The sequence below is a fragment of the Ischnura elegans genome, chromosome 6 (assembly GCF_921293095.1).
Source record: "Ischnura elegans chromosome 6, ioIscEleg1.1, whole genome shotgun sequence".
Taxonomy (NCBI): domain Eukaryota; kingdom Metazoa; phylum Arthropoda; class Insecta; order Odonata; family Coenagrionidae; genus Ischnura; species Ischnura elegans.
Genome location: NC_060251.1, coordinates 33,973,510 through 33,993,595, shown reverse-complemented (window position 1 = coordinate 33,993,595; position 20,086 = coordinate 33,973,510). Strand labels below are relative to the sequence as shown.

The window sequence follows — 20,086 nt, the reverse complement described above, 5'->3', positions numbered from 1 at the left end:
CTTTGAGCGCAACGACCTCTTGGAATTGGAGCTCATAGATGGATTACGGAAACCTGTTATAACCACCATTCCCCGACTGTGAACTATATTCACCTGAATAACCTCATAAGGCTACCGATTTGATTCACATATTGCACAGGTTGAGATCGCCTTCTTTATTATCTTTGGCCAGCATTGTAGGAATACTTTTTTAATGCATGAAATGTAGGTAATTCAAGTTGACGGCGTAAATCCAAGTCTGATCCAAATTTGAATCAGGGTATGTTGTTTTGCTTATTTTAGGAAATTACTTTTACCTTCCAGGTATGTTAGTAGAGTATTTCAATGGACTTCACACTTATATTTATATTTTATACCTACAAAAAAATAAATTTCCTGCATTCCGATACTTTTCTTTCGCTGAATAACATTTGAAAGCCTTGCATGAGTGTATTAGTTGCCATCTGTTGGAAAGTTTGGTTACTATTTCACTGAGTTTTTAGCGGGAATTCATGGCGGCATTTGAGTTCTTATGGGATATGTCATGTATTTATTTTATTTTTTTTTACATATGGAATGCAAATTTCATGATAAAATAACACAATAATGATATAAAAAAAGGTAAAACGAAAAAAATATAAAAAAATATATAAGGAGGAATAGAACATTTTGATGATAAGTTAAATAAGTGTATTCTCATCCACGAAATATTTATTCTTTAACATTTTGATTTTATTGAGGTAATTTTACAATCTTTGGACAGTCACTGACTAGTAATACGTGACAAACCAGTCATTTGCATATGGTATGGGATATTATTGGGCTGGCGTCCTGTAGAGTAACTGTAAAGGAAAACATCGTCATAAAGTGTGAAATTACTTCTGTAGTTAGTATATTTTGATATTATTTTGTGCTCTAGTTGTACTGTCATAGTATCCTGGTATCAAATCTGAGGTTGAAAAATTATTTCAGAAATGTAATAACAAGAAATAAAACAAAAACTCAACTTATGAAGGGCAAACAAACATAACAAACTTAACAGTCATTAACAATGATATTTTTTGAATACTCCAATAAGGAGAAATAAGGAATTCAAAATTGTCTTACAACTGTGATAAAATACATGAGTATGCGCTTGATTCTCCTTTGGAAGGGATAAATGGATAAGTTAAATGCAATTATATAGCATTAAACTAGACAAAAAACTTTGAAAACAATATACTGAACATAATATCATCTCTTAGCAACGGGAAAACCAAATGTAAAGAACTATAATTTCCATCGTTAGAGGAAGTTATTGGTGACAAATTCTTACAAATGTGCTTCATAATTGTTTTGTCTCATTGCTTTTGATCTCTTCAAATCTGTCATTTCTTGTACTAATTGTAAGCTTAGTAACTCAAACGTGGTTACAATTTGCTAGTAGTTTGGGAAGTTTCCACTTCGAGACGCTAGCCTCCGTTCAACAGGCGATAGCAACGGCCTTAGTAGTCTCCGTGTCCACCGTAGTGGCGCGTCGATGCTGAGTGATGCGGATGGTGGCTGCGACCGATTTTCTTCACGACCGCTTGGAATCCGTTGTGTTTATCGGCCGTGTATTCCACTATCCGGATAGTTCCGTCCGGCTCAACCAGCCTATAACCTCCCTTTACAACATCTCCATCCCTCGTCTCCCATTGGCTCTTCTCATCGCCCGTATGTGGATCATGGACCCCGTAATCAAAGGCGTACTTTGGATAGGCCTGTAACATTAAAAAAATAGAGAAAATTGAACGATTAGCATGCTGAAAAAATTTGCATGGGAAAATGGAAATAAATTTCTATGTAATAAGGTCATGGAACTTCTTCTTTGTGAGGTATCTTGGATCATTAACCGAAGAAAATCGTGAATAAAATTACAGTATGCGACGTAATTCGGTGGCACTCTTTAATATTAAACATAATGCAAAGTACTTTTCTATTGCTTTACTTATTTAATATTTCCAACCGTTCCAGGTTTCCCAGTTTAAATGAAAAGTGTAGTTAAGGAAACATCTTTTTCTTCCAGAGTACAGTTCCGCCTCCCTTATCTAGAATAAGGAGTATTTAAGTAATAATTTTTTTTTGAAAATGAGATTGAGTTACAAAACTAAGATATATTTTATGGTGAATTAATATTGGAATAATAATAACAGTTTATTCGTTCCAAGAGGTCAAAAGTAATATGGACGTAGGAATCCGTCAAAGATATCATAAAATACAGTCACTAAGTTGGAATAACAGGGCGTTGAATCAATACCCTAAAGGTAAAAGCAAGCAAAACATAAAACTTTGTAAAACATATTCCAAAAATTCAAATATAAGTCTTTGCTGTTAAATGGCAAATGTTCTATAAGTGCACACTTGATTTGCAACGTAAGTTAGATGTATATCTTCGTTTCTGAGAAGATTGGACCCTTTTGGATAAAGGTGCAGAGAAAATCCATTTCCATTCATCCACAATCAATTCATAATTTCAAAAATGGAGAAATATTCATTTGCTTCACATATACCTGGTTATCGGTGCGAAGGAAATAAAATTTTTCAGAGATATTTCTGCCGATTTGTTTTATTTTCCACTGATACTTATTGGGGCTGATACCCTAATTCCTGAAGCATATTTATATGTACGAAAGAAATACAAAATTCTTATTAGTCACACCATTTATAACTCGAGAACGGCTGCACCGATTTTAATGAAAATTGTTTTTTTTTACTATTCTTTGCCCCGGATAGGAGAATAAACATTGAGAATTAGTGAAAGTTCACGAAAACATTTATCTTGATCTGAGAGGTATAATTTTTGGAGTTGGTAACACTGCAACAGTTGTTAAGTCAAAACAACTAATTGAATTATTTGTACAGTTTTTACCAATTTAATAACTGAGTTTTGTAACAATATAATATTTTAATTGTATGACATATTAAAAATATTAAAATTATATATTCAAAAAGAATAATTCGAGCTAAATGTAAGACCATCTCGTTGTCGATATCCCATCATCGACAAGTTGACACGTCACTACCGTGTTTGCAAACAAATCTCCAAGCAATTCTTGGCTATCGGTAATGTGCGTTTTTCTGCCGACGAATCGAGCAATTTCATTACATTTTTGCGTAAAGTTTGCAAATTCTTTTCATCGAGAGATGAGATCATCAACAAAGTGTTCCCGAACATGATTGATCTCCGCAAAGATCACAAATGGTTGATCGAGCGAGCAACTTTGACGGCCAAGAACGAAGATGTGGATTACTCAGGCTAATCAGGACTAAATAGTTGATACTATGCATTCATTCAAATCTATTGACTGTGTAGCAAACGAAGACGAAGTCACCTACCATCCATCTGAATTTTTAAAGGCCTTGGATGTGATAAGACCATGTGTGATCATTGATTGTCTAGAGGTAAGAAGTTTGCCGGGTCAGGTAGTTGGTAAAAAAATAAAAATGTACGTTTTACGATTTCCATTATGGTCTTGAAAACTCCATTCTTTTGGAAACCAAAGCTCCAAAAAATCTTTGTTTCTCCGTGGTGACGTAACTGAATGAAAATAGGTATTTCACAAATTTTCCAATATTTTTTCCATATATTCATTTTCTGATTACTAATGTGACCTCCTTCGATATAATAAATCTAAATTAGGCTTTACAACGATATGAACTCGTAACACATGCCCTTATCGAGCAATACTGTAGTTATTGCTTTTCTCCGCTGTATCCCCGCAATGTGTTTTTTTTCGGCTGACTGTTTTCGCTCTTATAACTCGGAAAATAGAGTGCTGAGTATCTGAAGATTTATATTTAACTTTACAGTTAAATAACCAAAATTAACTCAAAATTTTAAAATCATAATTCAAAATTATATTCAAACTGAAATCTGAAGGTATTTCTCCATATAGAACCAGCTTATAGAAATGTTGGGAACTTCAAAGAATAATAAAATATCATGAAAAAAATCTCAATTTAATGGTGATAAACAGAAAAGGGTACAAATATTTTAATCTTGACGCCTGCAAGTAGCACAGCCGTAAGTAATGGTTCATTTCCTGCTTCATAGCATTAATCTTATACCTTTGAAATGGGAGAGATAGCAAAGACCTAAAACATGACCCCTTAAGCAAAATTGACCCTTTTGTCCGTGGCTGAAAGCTGTAGAAGTCTTACTTAAATGCTGTAATAAACGGCGAACAATATTGTGCAGGTCCGTATTGTGTAGGGTTTTTTTCCTGTTTTCGTATATAGGTACACTTGCAAATTCGTTCATGTAATTTTTGGTTTGTACTCATTAAGTTCTGCAACTATGTGCCTCGTGCAAAATGGGCTAAGTGCCCGTCACTTAATTTATAACATCCGCTTTTGAGATCTGAGGATTTGACGAATAGATACGTTGCACTATACTCACGTAATAATCGTGATGTTCCTCTGGCTCTGGGTGATGTTGGTGGTGTTGGGGCTTTGGTTGGTGGTGGTGTGGTTCTGAGTGTTGGTGGTGATGGTGCTCATGGACTTTGGGGTGATTGTAGTGGCCGTGGTGATGGTGCTTGTGGTGCGGCGGTGGTGGCGCTGCGTGGTACGGTGGCTTTCGATAGTACGTCACGCCAGCCAATGCGACCTCCATTACCGCAAGAGTGGCCATGAACATTAAAATAGCCTGAAAGAAATAAAACACATCAAGGCTGTTAAAATTGTAAATCTAGATTGAAAAATTATAATCATGCATACTTTTTATTTAGTATTGAGAATTACTTGGCGCAGATAATAGAAAAATAGGCAAAAAATGAGGTTAAGTGTGGACAAAGTCAGGTAAACAAAATATGCATACGACGACAATTTTTTTTGTTTATTTCTTTGCTATTATCAAATACGTTATGATGGGGAGACGTTGTGTGAAATATTGTAGTGGCTATACTTACTCTGTAACTTAAATGTACTTTCCAGGCGCTTTACCCCATCATCATCATCATCATTAGTCAACAATCCTAAGATTGGTTTGACGCAGCTCTCCATTTCTCTCTCCTATCCGCTAATCTCTTCATAGCTACATATTTATTCTCTTTTACATCCTTTATAACCTGTCCGATATAACTCATTCGGGGCCGTCCCTTGCCCTTTTTCCCTTCCACTTGTCCTTCAACGATTGTCTTCATCAAACCATCGTGCCTCAAAATGTGGCCAACTAAGTTGTCCCTTCTTCTGCTTAATGTTTTTAGGAGGCTTCTCTTTTCTCCTACTCTCCTTGGTTACTCACACGGTCAATCCATTTTGTCTTCATCATTCTTCGGTAGCACGCTTTACCCCACTTATGAGGAATATAATTCGTTTGCGAATATTTGACTATTTTTCCCTACTTCATTCCAACATTCATATTAAAAACTAAATTAAATAAAAAACGTAACTGGTCTTATGCCATCGCTTGATATTAGGCTAATCCAACAGTAGAACCCTCTGCAAATCCATAAGTGGCGTCCATTGTGTGTAGTCTAGCAGTTCCTCCGTATTTTACAGATTTTTATCCTCCAAGTACCACAATTTTACCAATTTTCCATCATATTCTATCGAATACCGACAATAGAACTTACTGTGAGGCGTGTACGTGTGTTCAAAAATTACTGGGAAAACACATCAAATTATGTAGTATCTATTTCAATTAAATTCCTGCATAAAAAGGTATTTGGAGCCTATTATATGATACGCCTGTAAAAATGGAAAATAATATTAATATAGGAAAAGAAAGATCGCAGAATGCCCATGGGTATGATCTGAGTAGTGGGTGATATTATAAACACGATCTCAAGTGAGTCTGAAGTAGGCAGGATCTTCTCAATACTGTAACCGCTGTGCTGGATATTTAAAGTGTAAAAAATATGGATTGATATACCAGCAATAAATTTATTAAATGATTATCCCTTTAACTGGATAAAATCGACTGTCAACCAAATTGATGTATTATTTCTAATAATTTTATCTTGGAACTATCACACATCTCATAACGCCATCCACACTCAGCTTAGTCGATAAATTATGGACGATATTTTATGGTAGTGGCCTCTTTATTCATCGGATGCTTATATTTTATTTAATTATTGCGTATTTGATTTTCTAACACTGGCAAAATCAACGTCACACTGCATCCCTGTGCCCCAGATCGTTTCATTTTTTAATATTAATGTGAATCCAATCCCTAGCTCAGAGATGTCAAATGCCCGTAAGTTGTTGTTATTGTGAATTCGATTAAAGGGGGGGGGGGGGAGGGATCTCGTAAGATCGAATTTGATTGCCACTTCAAATTAGTGGTCAACCGCAGAGGTCGGTTCATTCATGTATTTTGGATTTCAGAATTCGTATATTTTCGAATATCCATAATTTTAACTCAGATTTTCGAGCTATCGAATTGCGCAATACATATTGCAATGGATGCCCGTGTGTAAATTTGCCCTGAAAGTGAGTACCTATTGTTATAATTAGAATTCCGGATATAAAAGTAACCTATTAGATGATTTTGTCAGCCTTCGAGAATAACCTTTATTCGCACTATCGCAGCCGTGGTATCCTACTTTTTCTTTTCAATGAAAGGGATTTATAAATACTTCTTTTGGAACATTTACTTTTTGTTGAAGCCGTCGTTGAAAATTTTTATGGCTTGTAATATTTAAAAAATATAGAATTGACGTTAGTATATTTCTCAGAGTTAAGATTGGATATTGGATCCATTGAGATAACATTTTTCATCTTCGTAGATATGGTTCAATGGTATTAAGATTCTTCTACTCAATAAATTGTACATGTGGTCTATTGAATAAGTATTTTTATTTGTACTTTTTTGTGCTCTTCGGTAACCAGGTGCTTTAGTCCAATAATTTGATGAATGGTAGACTTTTAGATTTGACTAATTTTGCAGTCATGGAAGTGCTAAGGTCTATTATTATACAATGGAATATTACTTGTAAGTGTATTTCACGTAAACCGTTTCTCTTGTGCTTCAATTTTGAAAATGTTTCAACGGGCTCTTAAATTTCCCACAGTTTGGTTTCTTGATATACTAAATGAGGTATATTTAATTCGCTAAAGGCCTTGATACATGGGCCCTGAGTGTTTCTATTGATAAATTCAATGTTATAGAAAGGATAACTATTTTTTTAAATATTCAGTTTGCCTAGTCCCCTTAAAAATGGACATCAGGTCCCCTTAGGGCACTATGGTTCCTTGGGTTTTATATTCTATGTAGGTTGTAGACAGAGAGTTGAATTTGTTATAGGACTATTAGAAACTTTCCCTTTTAATTTGATTTTAATATCTACATGTATAAATTTGAAAGGCCAGCGTAGCGGTCCATTCTTCGTTGCTAGACCTGAAGATGAAAATTTTCTGCCAGTCAAAATACTTGATTCTTTAGGGATTTGAGCCGTAAACTCGAGTGAGGCATGGCCACGGGCGTACCCAGCGAGGAGCAGGAGGGGGCATCTGCCCCCCCTAGAGGCAAAAATCGCAAACGTATTGAAGGATAATAATATTTTTTCAAGCAAATAATTTTAAAACTAATAAAGACGTGTTACAGTTTCCTTAAAATGTTGGTTACATTCACCTTTTCCATGCTTAAATCTTTCCTATGAGGTGAACAACCATAGCTTGCCCCCCTCCTATTTTTAATCCTGGGTTCGCCCTTGGGTATGACTAGTTTAAGTAGCCACAATTTGATCCGCTGGTAGCATTCAATCCGCCGACCTGCATTTTAAGATTCAGGCTCATAACCTGGTGTCTTGATAATATTATTTCAAGACCATATCTTCTTGCCTGTCAGTAGTTTCTCGAGCAATAGTTTTGATTTAACAAGTAATACGTACGAACAAATCATAAATTTTAAATTAAAATAAATATCCGGCTCACCTTAGCACTCGGCATGTTGACGATAGTCTTGGAGTGAACGTAAATCCAACAACAGGCTCGTTTGTATCCAAATGGTGCACGCGCGTCTTATTGGTGGAGATCAATGGTTACGAATGGTGCGACTTTGGCGCTGGAAACCCTTTTATAGCCCTTTTAGGAACAAAAGGTACGCTTCATGTGTTTGGGCGGAGTCTTGATATAAAGTGTCAAAATATCTCGGGACACGCTTATCCAACCGTGTATCCTAACACCTCGATCGCATAGCCCGCATCTAAGTTTTTGGCGGATTTCATCTCTTTCCGCGCGCTACACCCGCCAAAAATCCCATTCTTCCCAGCCAGGATATTCTCTTTTCGATTTCGATACACCTCCCGAGTCGCCCCATGAGCACGTGGTCTGAAAAAAGGATCTGTTGCTTATTACTACGCCCTCCTGTGTGTAAAGCGGTAGTCACGCTAAGCTGGTCCCCTTGCGAACGCTATGCCGTCACGTATCAATGGTGACGCGACAATGACTATTTTTTTTTCTTTCCTCGAGATTTTCTTTTTATTCGCTATAAGACGCGTGCTCCGTAGTGTTGGAAGGATAAGGTTGATTTTCTGGAAATGTTAGGCTCAGTTCTATGCTGGATTGTTCTTTATAAAAAAAATGAGTGTTGTAAGACGGATCGCATGAATGTTAATGACTAAATTGAGTTATAAGAAATGGGAACTACTCGCTTTAGGTTTTAGAAATGATCGATTGGCCCATTTAAAAGATGTTAAATCTGTGGAAATATTAACAAAAGACCCATATCTTCCGCAAAATTGATGAATAAAAAAAGAGTATCACAATAATATAAAACCCACCTACGACCACTGACCAACTGACTAATTCAGGCATGCAGCTAGGAATTAGGGCTATAGGGGAGTTTAGGCGCAACCAATACTGGGAGGTCTATGGGATATGTAATACCCGCCAGAGGAAGCGGGAAGTACGGGGGCCCTCTACCAGAAAATGTTTAAGATAAATGGTGAATTTTACGGCCTTCTGATGGGTATTTTATTGATCTATACACCATTCTATAAGCTATATTTATACAATTTAGTGAAATGGATTAAATTAAAAAATTGTCTGAGCTCTGGGGAGAGGGTTTTATCCCCGAAAACCCCCCCTCGCTGCGCCACTGGACTAATTCATTCAAATTCGATTGAAATCAAGTCAAATTCAATTCAAATGTTAAGTGAGAACGACATACGACAAAAAGTATTAAAATCAATCCCCTCTTAAACCATCCGAAACCCGAGGAAAAATTGTTGAAACGCTCAACTTTCTATTTTCTAACTATTAAATATTGCCAACTGCCAAATATGCCTCAACTTTTTTGCGGGTCAAAAAAAAAAAAAAAAAAAAACGGTGGCAATAAGGAACACTGATCATCACCATGAATAGTTGCGGGGTAAGGTACATCAGAATTTCAACACCTATTATAAGGAATATTTATTTCGTTAAAGTCAAGTGAATCTCAATGTCTCAATATGTTTTTCAGCTTCACATATGTGGAATTGGCAAGTATAATAAATATTCGTAGAGGTTCAAGTGGTACGTTGATACCCTTGGTTATATATTCTCGTAGTGCCTTCCTTTGTACTATTATATAAAATGTATGGCTTATCATCATATCATATAATCTACGAAAATTAGATTGGTTTTTTAGTATCGGTAGGTTTTTAGTTTTAGGCATTCTATGAAATTCCACTATTTATTACCATCGGCCACTTTTGCAGGGAGAATACGGTATTGAAATGTCCTGACCTTAAAAAAATAAGTCATTATACAACCCCTGATTTGTGATCACTCAACTGATGAACTTGTAGCCATGCTATTACACCGAATCTCTGGAGCTTATATAAATAGGATTTGGTAATAGATAACATTCGAGATTTTCATATTGATAATGCATTTATATTTTTTCGCAGATTATATTTAGCCTTTCTCTTAAAAACACACGTTAAAGTCATTGATGTCCTACTATTCAGAAATCAGTGCTTATAGGTGGTCGTGGCATGCTTATAATGGCTTCAATTTTCCAGTATGTTCTTGATATATTTTCAATATCATTTAAATCTATGATCAATACTTCTGAGGTGACCGTACCGAAGAAGTTATAGGAATGGATTTTGGTTTTGAATGCATCAACATATCGACCTATTATAAGTCTGGACACTTAAATGTTTTAAAAAAAAGTTCGACTATTTTAATATCTTTGGCTCAGCCTTCTACGGTGATCGCTTCATTTTACAGTGGGTAGGTATTCAGTTGATTGAGACCTAATATCTACCATTTTATCCTTGCCTATTGTATAAATGTGGCTAAATATGCATGGCCACTTCTGATATTTCATGATGCATTCATTTCTTGAGTATTAACATAAAAATTATAGTACATAAATTTTCGTTACATTACAGTAAAGTTTTATGGTATTGCACGATATTCTGGTTGAGATAGACCTTCTGTATGCGTCTAGCAGAACTTCCAATTTTTCAGTAATTGGATAAGTTATATCTTATAGCATTTAAAGAAAGCCCTGCTATGCGGTCCTTAAAACGTCAATGATACTGAGTTCTGGTTTTCTATTGGTAACGCCAATAGGATTGATTTCTTCATTAAATTTATAAGAAGTGTGTTATGATATTTGACCAGAATGGCAAGTTTCTGTTGGAATATAAGCAATAATCTAATAATGTGAAAAATTATGCATTAGTGGAGTTATTTTTTATAATTCTATATTCATTTTTAATATGCTGAGATCATCTATGCAATATGATTTGGAATGAGGTATAAAGATTCTGATTGCTATTTGAGGGGAATTAAACGAAATTTGTTTATTCAGTATAGATTTCATCTAGTTTTGCTATTTTTTTTAAATTTACAATGTGACTTATATCATCGTTATAAAAATTATGAGTTAAGCTATATTTTAAATCCTCTGAAATGAAACATCTCTAAATTACGTCTTACGCATTAATAATATCGTCATCATCATCATCATTGGCCAACAATCTTGATATTGGTTCGACGCAGGTCTCATTTCAATGCTCCTAAGCTCATCTTTCGCAGCTAAGTATTTCTTCTCTCTCGTATCCTTCCTTACCTGTTCCACATATTTTGCTCTAGGTCTTCCTTCTCCGTCATTGCCATCAATTTGACCCTCGACAATTGTCTTCATCAGCCCATCATGTCTCAAGATATGGTATGCAAGGCTGTTTTGTTTTCTTATCAAGGTTTTCATGAGGCATTGAGGTTTCTCTTCTCTCCCTCTCTTATTATGACTTCCTCATTACTTACTCGGTCGAACTATTTGATACTTAACATTCTTCTGCAGCGCCACATTTGGAAGACCTCTATCCTAGATTCCCTCATTCTATCTAAATAAAAAAATACACGCGGAAGTTGGCTCCCTGTTTTCATGAGTTGGTGACGTCATTAGAATTTCGACTCATTAAATCGTTCACCGAGAATCGTTCTTCGAAGGAAAAGGGTCTCAAGAGAGTAACAGCTACAAGCTACGTTAGGATAATGCGGAAAGTCGAGTAGTCCTTGAGAAGCTATCCCTCGACGATTGTCATCGTCAGGCCATCATGTCACAAGATATGGTCTGTAATGTTGTTCCGTCTTCTTATTAAGGTTATCATTCAGCCTCTCTTCTCTCCTACTCTTCTTACTACTTACTTCTAAATAACTAAATAAATTATATGATAACAGGATAATTTTTGTGATGATATCCTGTGCCTAAAAAAATGGTTCCCCCCTTGGAGTGGTTTGACCTGGGTGAATCCTCAGCTCCCAGAGGAAGTCCACGGCTCTCTTCCTTCTCCAGACGTAACGAGAGCACAAAAAGACGAATTATTCACCAGAGATCGGCCAAATTTGCCCCTTGATATTTTGGCGCAGTTGTTGTGGACGAGAGAGCGATTTTCGAGAAGTATCCCCGTGACCCAAGACCGTGACTGCCTGCGTCCCACGGTTTGAATAGTAATTTACGTCGGACCGTTTTGTAACGCCAGTTCCTCGATCGTCCGAGTGGAAAAATTCCATTCGCGGATAGCGAGGAGGAAAAAAAATGACGGGCGGGCAGCGATTGGGCTGGTGATGCGTGAAGGGAGTCGAAATTTCAAAGACATTATTACGAGTTTTACATAAAAAAATGAAGAAAGTTGACGACGCAGGAATTTTGTAATACTTATTTGGTAAACATTCCTTTTTGTAAATAATGATTAGTTTTACTCATAGAAAGACTGTTTTAGTATGCTGAAAGCATTCTGTTTACTTATATAAAGAATTGTCAAAGAAAGCACGCTTACAGATAAGGTGTTTTCATATTTTTTTATAAGGGCGGATTTTGATTTTTCACAATATCAGTATAAAATTTCAATGCTACTAATTAAAATAAATCGATGTCTGTACTGGATAAGAAGATGCTTTGTGAGATTTCATTTTAAAAAAATGATGCACCAGATATTAATGCAGGGTAATTATAAATATTGACAGTTCAATTTTTTGTCGAATAGCTTTGGAGTATGTAAATTTTTAATAAATATTTACGTTTTTTACGCCAGTGAAAGGGAGATAAACCTAAAAAAAAAATTTTGAAATTTTGCAATGAATTTTTGTAAATGGCACTTCGTGTAAATGATAATGCATTTTCTTATCAACTGGTCTACTTTTTAGACCAACAAATATTTTCTTTCTCAATATAAAGTTCAATGACGTTAAATTTGCAAAAGCCTCACGCCTTTTTCACCCGTAGGAAAACCAAAATTTTTATCTGATCAACCTCAAGTAATGACATTGTTCTCCGGATTAGGAACGTGGTTCATAAGTGATTAATTTTTATGTTCATCGCTGACTAATTAAGTCACGAAAGAATGATCTATTTGGGAGTAATATTTATTGTCAAATTAAATGAAGGTGTTGGATAAAACACCCTAAACGTTAGTATTCAGTTTTAACTCCGAGCCCATCCGAATCATGGTGAATGTTCTTAATCAATAACTAACAATGCGACAAATAGTATATTTGGGGAATGATTTGTCTAAGAATTGTGCAGCATTCAATTTTATTAACGATTTATTACTTAAAACTGAGTGCCTACTAAAAATACTTACCCTATCATGGAAATAAAGAGTCAGAAAAAAACGTAGGTGGTAATTATAAATGTGAATGCTAATTTTGTTTGCATTGTTCTTTTTTATTTCCAGGTGGCCACTCGTTGAAACTCTTTATCACTTACCTGAGCTGGGATCGCGTTGCTGTCTCCAATAGTTTCCAGATATAAAAAAAAAAAATGAACAGCTTATTTAATTTAAGTATTAGAGAATTTCATTCAAATATTTATTTTAATGTCCAAAACCCGTTCGTCGGTGCACGGAAAAGGTGTTGTTTTCAGAATAATCTTTGGAAATCACCAGTTGAAATGTTTTATCGATTGACAGTCGTTCTATTTTTTATCTTTGTTTGTTGTTCTGTATGATAGTGGTACAATGATTTAGAGTAATTGGTTAATCTCCATTGTTGCATGTGCACTTATGTTCCACTAAATTCATGTAACATAACACCACTCACATTCTCTTACCTGGCCTGAATAAATGTTTGTATTTGGATCTACCAACCTTTCACCTTTAACAAAAAAGTTGTTCACCGCCATGTTTGCTTCGCTATAATTTAAGACTTTAGGAAGTGTCGCATTAGGTACAAACATCTACTAGCTGATACATTCAGGAAAATCTAGGAAAATTCACATAGTAAGTACAAACCTCCTCTTCAAAAAAAATCACATTTTTTTCTTCACTCTTATTTATGGATGGTGGGCACAGCAACAAAAAAAGCCTCAATTGCTGGAATAATTTCGTTGACAATATTATTATATATTTGGAATCACACGCTACTAAATCCAATAAAGTTGTTTGATCCTTTACATGCATCACACGTTGATCAGAAATGCCTTTTTTGTTCAATGTTATGCTTTGAAATTTAGGTTTACCTTAGTATTAACTCGGAATCAATCTTAAATTCAATTAAATTGGCTCAAAAACGAACGGTGGTCTATGCAATGAAATATGTCTTTTCAGTTCAAATAAATTCTAAGTTAACAAGTAAGTCAGTAAGGTAATTTCCTAATTCAATACATAATCTGTATGGAAAGAGGTTATGACTATTTTAATCAAATAATTGAATCACTTCGGATAGCATTTTTTAACAGTCATGGGAAAAAATCATACACTTGATGTCACGATCGTCAACACCGTCAAATATATCCGAATTGAAGGAACTCACCAGGGCGTTACTTGGGGATGATATTTTGCCCACTTCCCAATTATGGCATAACCTTTGTTTATTTCAACTTCTTATTTCGATACGAACGGACAAGTACTTAGGCACACAATACTACCGGAAATCAATTAAAATGCCGAAATATGAGATGCAATATTTCGTTTAGCTCTGAGGTGTGAAATGAAACTATTTTTTTAATGACATCGTAAAAATCCCAAATACCTGTGGCAACACAAGCGTCAGAAGTGTACTTACGGTGATTCCATGTCCTCGTATACTACCAGATGTTTTCCTTTGTCGTCAGAGCGCGTCTGGGTCCCACTGCTCTCAGAAATATAATAAACCAAGGAAACGAATTCAAACTCCACAACTAAGGCTTTCACTTCAACGTCCTTGGAGTACTTGGCGCTGTCTAAAACAGGGCTACGTTGGTTGTGATTTTCACTTTTGAACCTCGGTCTTATTGAGTAAGTTCTAATACATTTTTATAGATGAGTGAGCATGCAGGAACGAAGTAGCTCAGTGGTTTGCCTAGCGGATACCTTGCTGAAACAAAGATCTCGCATTAAAATCCTGGTCAAACGCTCCAACACACCCGGTTAATGAAGTTTTTATGTGAGATGTCTAAAGTAAACAGAATGGCTCCCATTTTTATGCATGTATGAAATTCATTTACTCCATCAATAGTACGAAATTGGCTTCATCTTTTCTACTCCTAGTCTACTTAGTATTAACATATTGAGTGATTGGGTGAGTATCATTAAATATCTCCATTTTAGAGTAAAAAAATGGGGTTAAACCTTTCGATAAATATCTTAGTGGTTAAACTATAGTTAACATTCAAAACTTCACTTCTTGGAAGCTAAGTGAAGGGTTTAAGTACTAGGCTCAAATACTGATTTTAATAAACGTTTTAATATTCTTCGGGAGTTAAATTTTTCTGGAAACAAGTTTATGAATTAGGTAAGTACTTCCATTCTTCTTCCAATGGTATATATTATTTTAATTTTTGCTCGTAGACGCTATTGTTTTAACAAAAAAAATATTAAAAATATATAAGTACACTTGAAAGCATGTAGAATTCTGCGTCTTGGTCATGGTTAGTACGCATCTATTCATTTTTATTCAAGCACCTTACTAGATTTACATATTTGGATGTTTCGGGAACACGAGTTTTTAATTTCAAGAGAAACACAACCATTGGATCTAATTTTTTTAAGCTGTCTGATGATACAATTGATTATCATAAAAATATTAGGTCACCATCATTTTCGGAAATGTTGTGTTGTTGACAGACATTGCTATAACTTCAACGCGTTTGTGAAAATGAGAAGGTAATTGAGGGAGCTCATAAGATTTTTTCTTTGGGATTTTTGCCACCAGTAATACGTGATTTATGTATTAATTATTATAGAAGTCATTTTTTCATTAAGAATACCTGTGATAGACTCTTTTTAGTTTAGTGATTTTTTAGCTCCCTCGATGTTAATGTTTTGTCTTGAGAATGGAAGAAAAAGAAAGTGAAAATGAAAGCCTGTTGATTCAATTGTGCGTGCAGTCTTGCATTGTTCCTTCGATGCACAAGTATTTAAAAAAGAGTAGTTCATGCAAAACGCCGGTATTCCATCGAGTATGTTTCTCGCTTATTGACGGCTTTGCGGCTAGATTGTTTAGATTGAATTTCATGCGTACACCAGTACTTTTGGGAATCAATACGTTCTCCTTTTTTTTCTGGGATTCAGACATTTTATTCCAAAACAAATGCTGACTTTGAATGGAATTCCGATAATTAATCTTCCGAAAAACCCCGGAATTTCTCAAGCATAGTAAGGTAAATGTATTCATATTGTAGTTTCTTATTTCATTCTGAATAACTAAATTACTACCCATAAGTTGGTGCCCATCGAGTTACATGGCCATGGTAATATTGTAGTTAATGCCGATGCACAGTATACCGGTGGTGTTCTTTTAAACTTTATCATGAACTGTGCACAAAACATTAGTTCCGAGAAGCAGGCGGCAGGAATCTTGCCTTTTTTGTCAACTCTCTGAGATTAAGCCATGATGGACGTTGTGATGTAACGTTACTAGAATCGGTATGAGTGCCAGGAGATACAATTTTTTTGTGGGAGAAGCTAGGAAGTGTGCCAGGGTAGAAACTTGGCTGCATGCTAGCGCGACCCTTAGTTGTTGATTAGATTTGAATCACTCCACGGATAGTTAAAGCGTGCAAAAAAGAGTGAATGCCACTCTCTTTCTAAACCCGATATTTCTCCTTTTGAACGGTAGAAGGATTGACGTACAGTGAGAGGTCCTGGCGAAAGTACATTTTGTAGCTGAAATTCAATTCATAACTATTTTTTGAGAGTATTTTTAAACCTCCTTATCTATCAATCAACTTCAGGTTTCTCTATCTATTTCATATCGTTTGATGGAATAGTTTCATTCATTCACAACCGTGTTTCTTGTGTTATTTTATATTCTTAATTTTGACTATGTATTTCCTACGTGCCAACAGCAGGTATTCATAGCAATCTAGGGAAGGGTTTGTAATAAGATTTAATTCTGGGCCTCAGAGTAATGAGGATAGAGTAACAAATACATTTTTTTAGGATTTTAAAACGAGGTGTGGCGTGGAGAAAACGGGCTGAATACAAGCGCGAACTTTGAAATTGAATTAATCCACGGATGGTTAAAATAATATTAAAAGTTGAATATTCTGTAAAATTTATTATTTGTTTAAAAAGAGAGAACAGCCTCATTTTCGTACGATGTTCGCAATATTAACCCCTCAAGCGCGGCAGGCATTTAATTAAATCCCATCTCAGCGGCCGGATGAGATTTAAAAATCTTCGCCTTTTTGGTATACTATCATTCAATAATTTATATCTTTCATAATATACGATCAGTATCGTTGAAAATTTTTGTAAACTTGCGTAATATAATGCGCTACTATATAATAATTTTTCGAGCGATTTGAAAAAATATTTATTGTTTTATGTATCTCTTTTTATGAACTAATGAATAATTTTTCAATTTTGAAAGATTTTTATTTGGTTTCGAAGAAGCTACGAGATCTCTAACATTCCATGCATTTAAAAAAATACAATTACATAATGTAATTTAGTTATTTGGGGTTGAAAATTTCATAACAGATTGGATACTTTCGATAGGATTACCCGTTTCGCCTACTTGAAATTTTACCACTCCGCCCACTTCTCTGACTTTGTTCCATTATTACCGTATCATTTCATATAGGTAATCACATGCTAATGTTTCAAACGTCAATATGCAAATATTCAAATGATTTACCTTAGAAAATCTGCTCTGACATGATTTGAAGCAATCCAAACATAATCCCACTGCACATTATTCACAACAGTACACGCAAACTCTTCATTTCCCATGTTACGCACAAACTGCACACCTCCTTTGAGACTTTGATTTCTTCCCAGCTGCAGGAATTGTCTTTAGGAAATCAATTTTTGTGAGTCTTGGTACTAAATTGTGTAATGAGTGACGGCCAAGTCCAAACAGTTCGTATGACGTTGGATATTTCAAAAATATTATTTCGCCCAATGGCACGCGAAATGATAAGTCAAATTTTTATACGAGTTTTTCCTGTGAACAACATATGAATTTAGGACTGCCTCATTCAATAGTCTCCTAAATAACTTCATACATCACTTGTAATGGCGTTTTCTTTCCATTACGTACAAATGCAATAACAGGTTCTTGAAATTCACCCCACCAAGATTTCACTATAGCCTAACACACAAACAGACTTCCGAGTCTCTTTTTTGCCTTTCAATACTATTCCCATTTCGTAGGATCCCCAATTATAAAAAAAATACCACACACAGGAAGTACACCCAATGAGAATTTCAGCACACTGCCTGAACGAACACCACACAGTATGAATGACTCTGGTGGACTGGGTGGACTGAAGCTCGTGGTTTAGAAGCTCCCTCAAGAGACAAGAAAATATCTCGAAGGGGCCCTGGTGTACGCTGACTGTTTAGATGGAATCTTATCTTCGTTGTTTACTGTCCAGAAAAAAAATAAAAAAATAAATGCAGAGCGAAGCACATGGCCCCTTCGCTTAGGACGCTTAGGACTAACGAGGCGGACCAAACACACTTGGGGCTCGAGGTGACGACAAACAAGGAGAAGACGGAGAGATGGCATTGAGCTTAGAAGATACCGTATCTCAAGCTAAAGTAGCTGACCCTTCTAGACGTCTCTTAATCAGAATAGGCGGAAATTTTCATGATAGAACAGCTGAAAGAAGGCGTTAAGTTTTTGGACCGAAGTCGTCAAGGCGCTGGTTTAAAACGGAATTTTATCGAAGCATTTTTAAAAAATCTTGAAGGTATAAAACCGCTATGAATATTTTATTGGAAAGGAAAAACATTTCTTCAAAAGATAGAGTAATTAGTTTTAATTTAACATACAATATCTGGCGGAGAAAAAATATTATAAACAGTAGGTCAGGAAGCGTACTGGGTACGCATGACGGCGGCATACGAAATTTAAAGGGCGCGTACTGGGTACGCATGACGGCGTTGAGGGGTTAAACAGGTAAATTTCATGAAATGATCGTAATATATTCATTGGGACGGAAAAGCAACAAAACTTTCTTGTTTTTCTAAAAAACCGGGGAGAGGGGGCAACACAGTATGCACGGAGTGAGGGAACATTACGTTTACAAATATTGTTGGTAAGAGAAAAAAAAGCGGCAGGGGGGTCGTTGAAGTTGACTGATTAGTGGCACAAATCGGCGGTCAATTTGATTTGAATCACTCTACGGATATTTTAAGCTCGTAAAAACAGACTGAAATTATCCATTTTACTTCGGATACCCCGGATCTTTTTCCTTTTGGAATACGGAGAGATAGACTTTTTTACTTTACATTACAATACACTTAGATTAGAATTACATCCTGGCGGAGGAATGCATTTCTTCGCTCATATTCATTGCCTAACTTTGTGCTCTATTCATTGTTTTTTTGTTAATTTTGCTAATTTGTACTTAAACTGTACAATTAGTATGAAGAAATAAACTGAAACATCCCATAAATTGCACAATAAATTGTTTAGGGTAAAGAAGCCGCGGGAATTTTCTACTCATTGAAATTCACAAATCCTCAGTTTTCCTCATGTATTGTGGAAGGATAGACCGTCGCTTAAGTTTAATCAGAGGTCCTGGAGATTGAATGCAGTTTTTACCTCATATTTTATTGCATACATTTGAGCTAAATTCACTATTTTTTATTAATTATGTTTAGTCAAAGTTGTATGTTATATGCCCAATTAGTATGAAGCAATTACCTGGAAAATTTAATTAATTACTCAATACATTCTTTGGGGTAGAGAAGCCGCGGGAATTTTCTACTTATTGATCTATTTTTATCTATTTTTTTTTCCCCGTAAACAGCACATTGTGGCCTTTACAACGGGTTTTCAACATTAACAAAGCACGACACAAACATCCATGCCCTGGTTAGGGATCACCTACCCAGGCGGGATTCGAACCCACGACCTACGGATTGGCAGGCGAGGACTTTACCCCACCGCCACCGAGGCCGGCTTTTTTGTTTTAATTTGTTAATATTTTGTAAACCTAGGGAGAGAATTCACTGTGGGCTACGTGACAACCTTAGATACAGTAATATGAATGGAAAGAAAAATAAAGCGAATGAAATAATTGCAAATTCCTTAAAAGTAGACCAGGAAGTGCGTTGTGGTAGAAATTGACTGCATAATAGCTCGAATTCTCTCTTGATTGCATTTGAGTCACTCCACGGATATTTCAGGCACGTTAAAAAATAAGACACAAAGTCTTCAGCTCTTTTTCCTCCCGTATTGTGGAGGGAATCGACCGTCGCTTCGG

The 20,086-nt window shown here is 35.7% G+C and overlaps 1 protein-coding gene across 1 annotated transcript; it reads right to left on the bottom strand.

The window, feature by feature from the left end:
• Nucleotides 1–1,463: 1,463 nt before the first annotated feature.
• On the bottom strand, nucleotides 1,464–13,567 carry LOC124161348 (histidine-rich protein PFHRP-II-like). Its single transcript, XM_046537663.1, has 3 exons — nucleotides 13,496–13,567; nucleotides 4,400–4,648; nucleotides 1,464–1,721 (listed from the first exon to the last, which is right to left on the bottom strand). The coding sequence occupies exons 1-3, from the start codon at nucleotides 13,565–13,567 to the stop codon at nucleotides 1,464–1,466; spliced, it is 579 nt and encodes a 192-aa protein (XP_046393619.1).
• Nucleotides 13,568–20,086: the final 6,519 nt, after the last annotated feature.

Coding starts and splice junctions, on each gene's coding strand:
- LOC124161348 (XM_046537663.1), bottom strand. CDS start 13,567: ATGGCGGTGAACAACTTTTTTGTTAAAGGTGAAAGGTTGGTAGATCCA. Junction 4,649..13,495: donor CAAACATTTATTCAGGCCAG/GTAAGAGAATGT, acceptor TATTTCTTTCAG/GCTATTTTAATGTTCATGGC. Junction 1,722..4,399: donor AGGAACATCACGATTATTAC/GTGAGTATAGTG, acceptor TTAATGTTACAG/GCCTATCCAAAGTACGCCTT.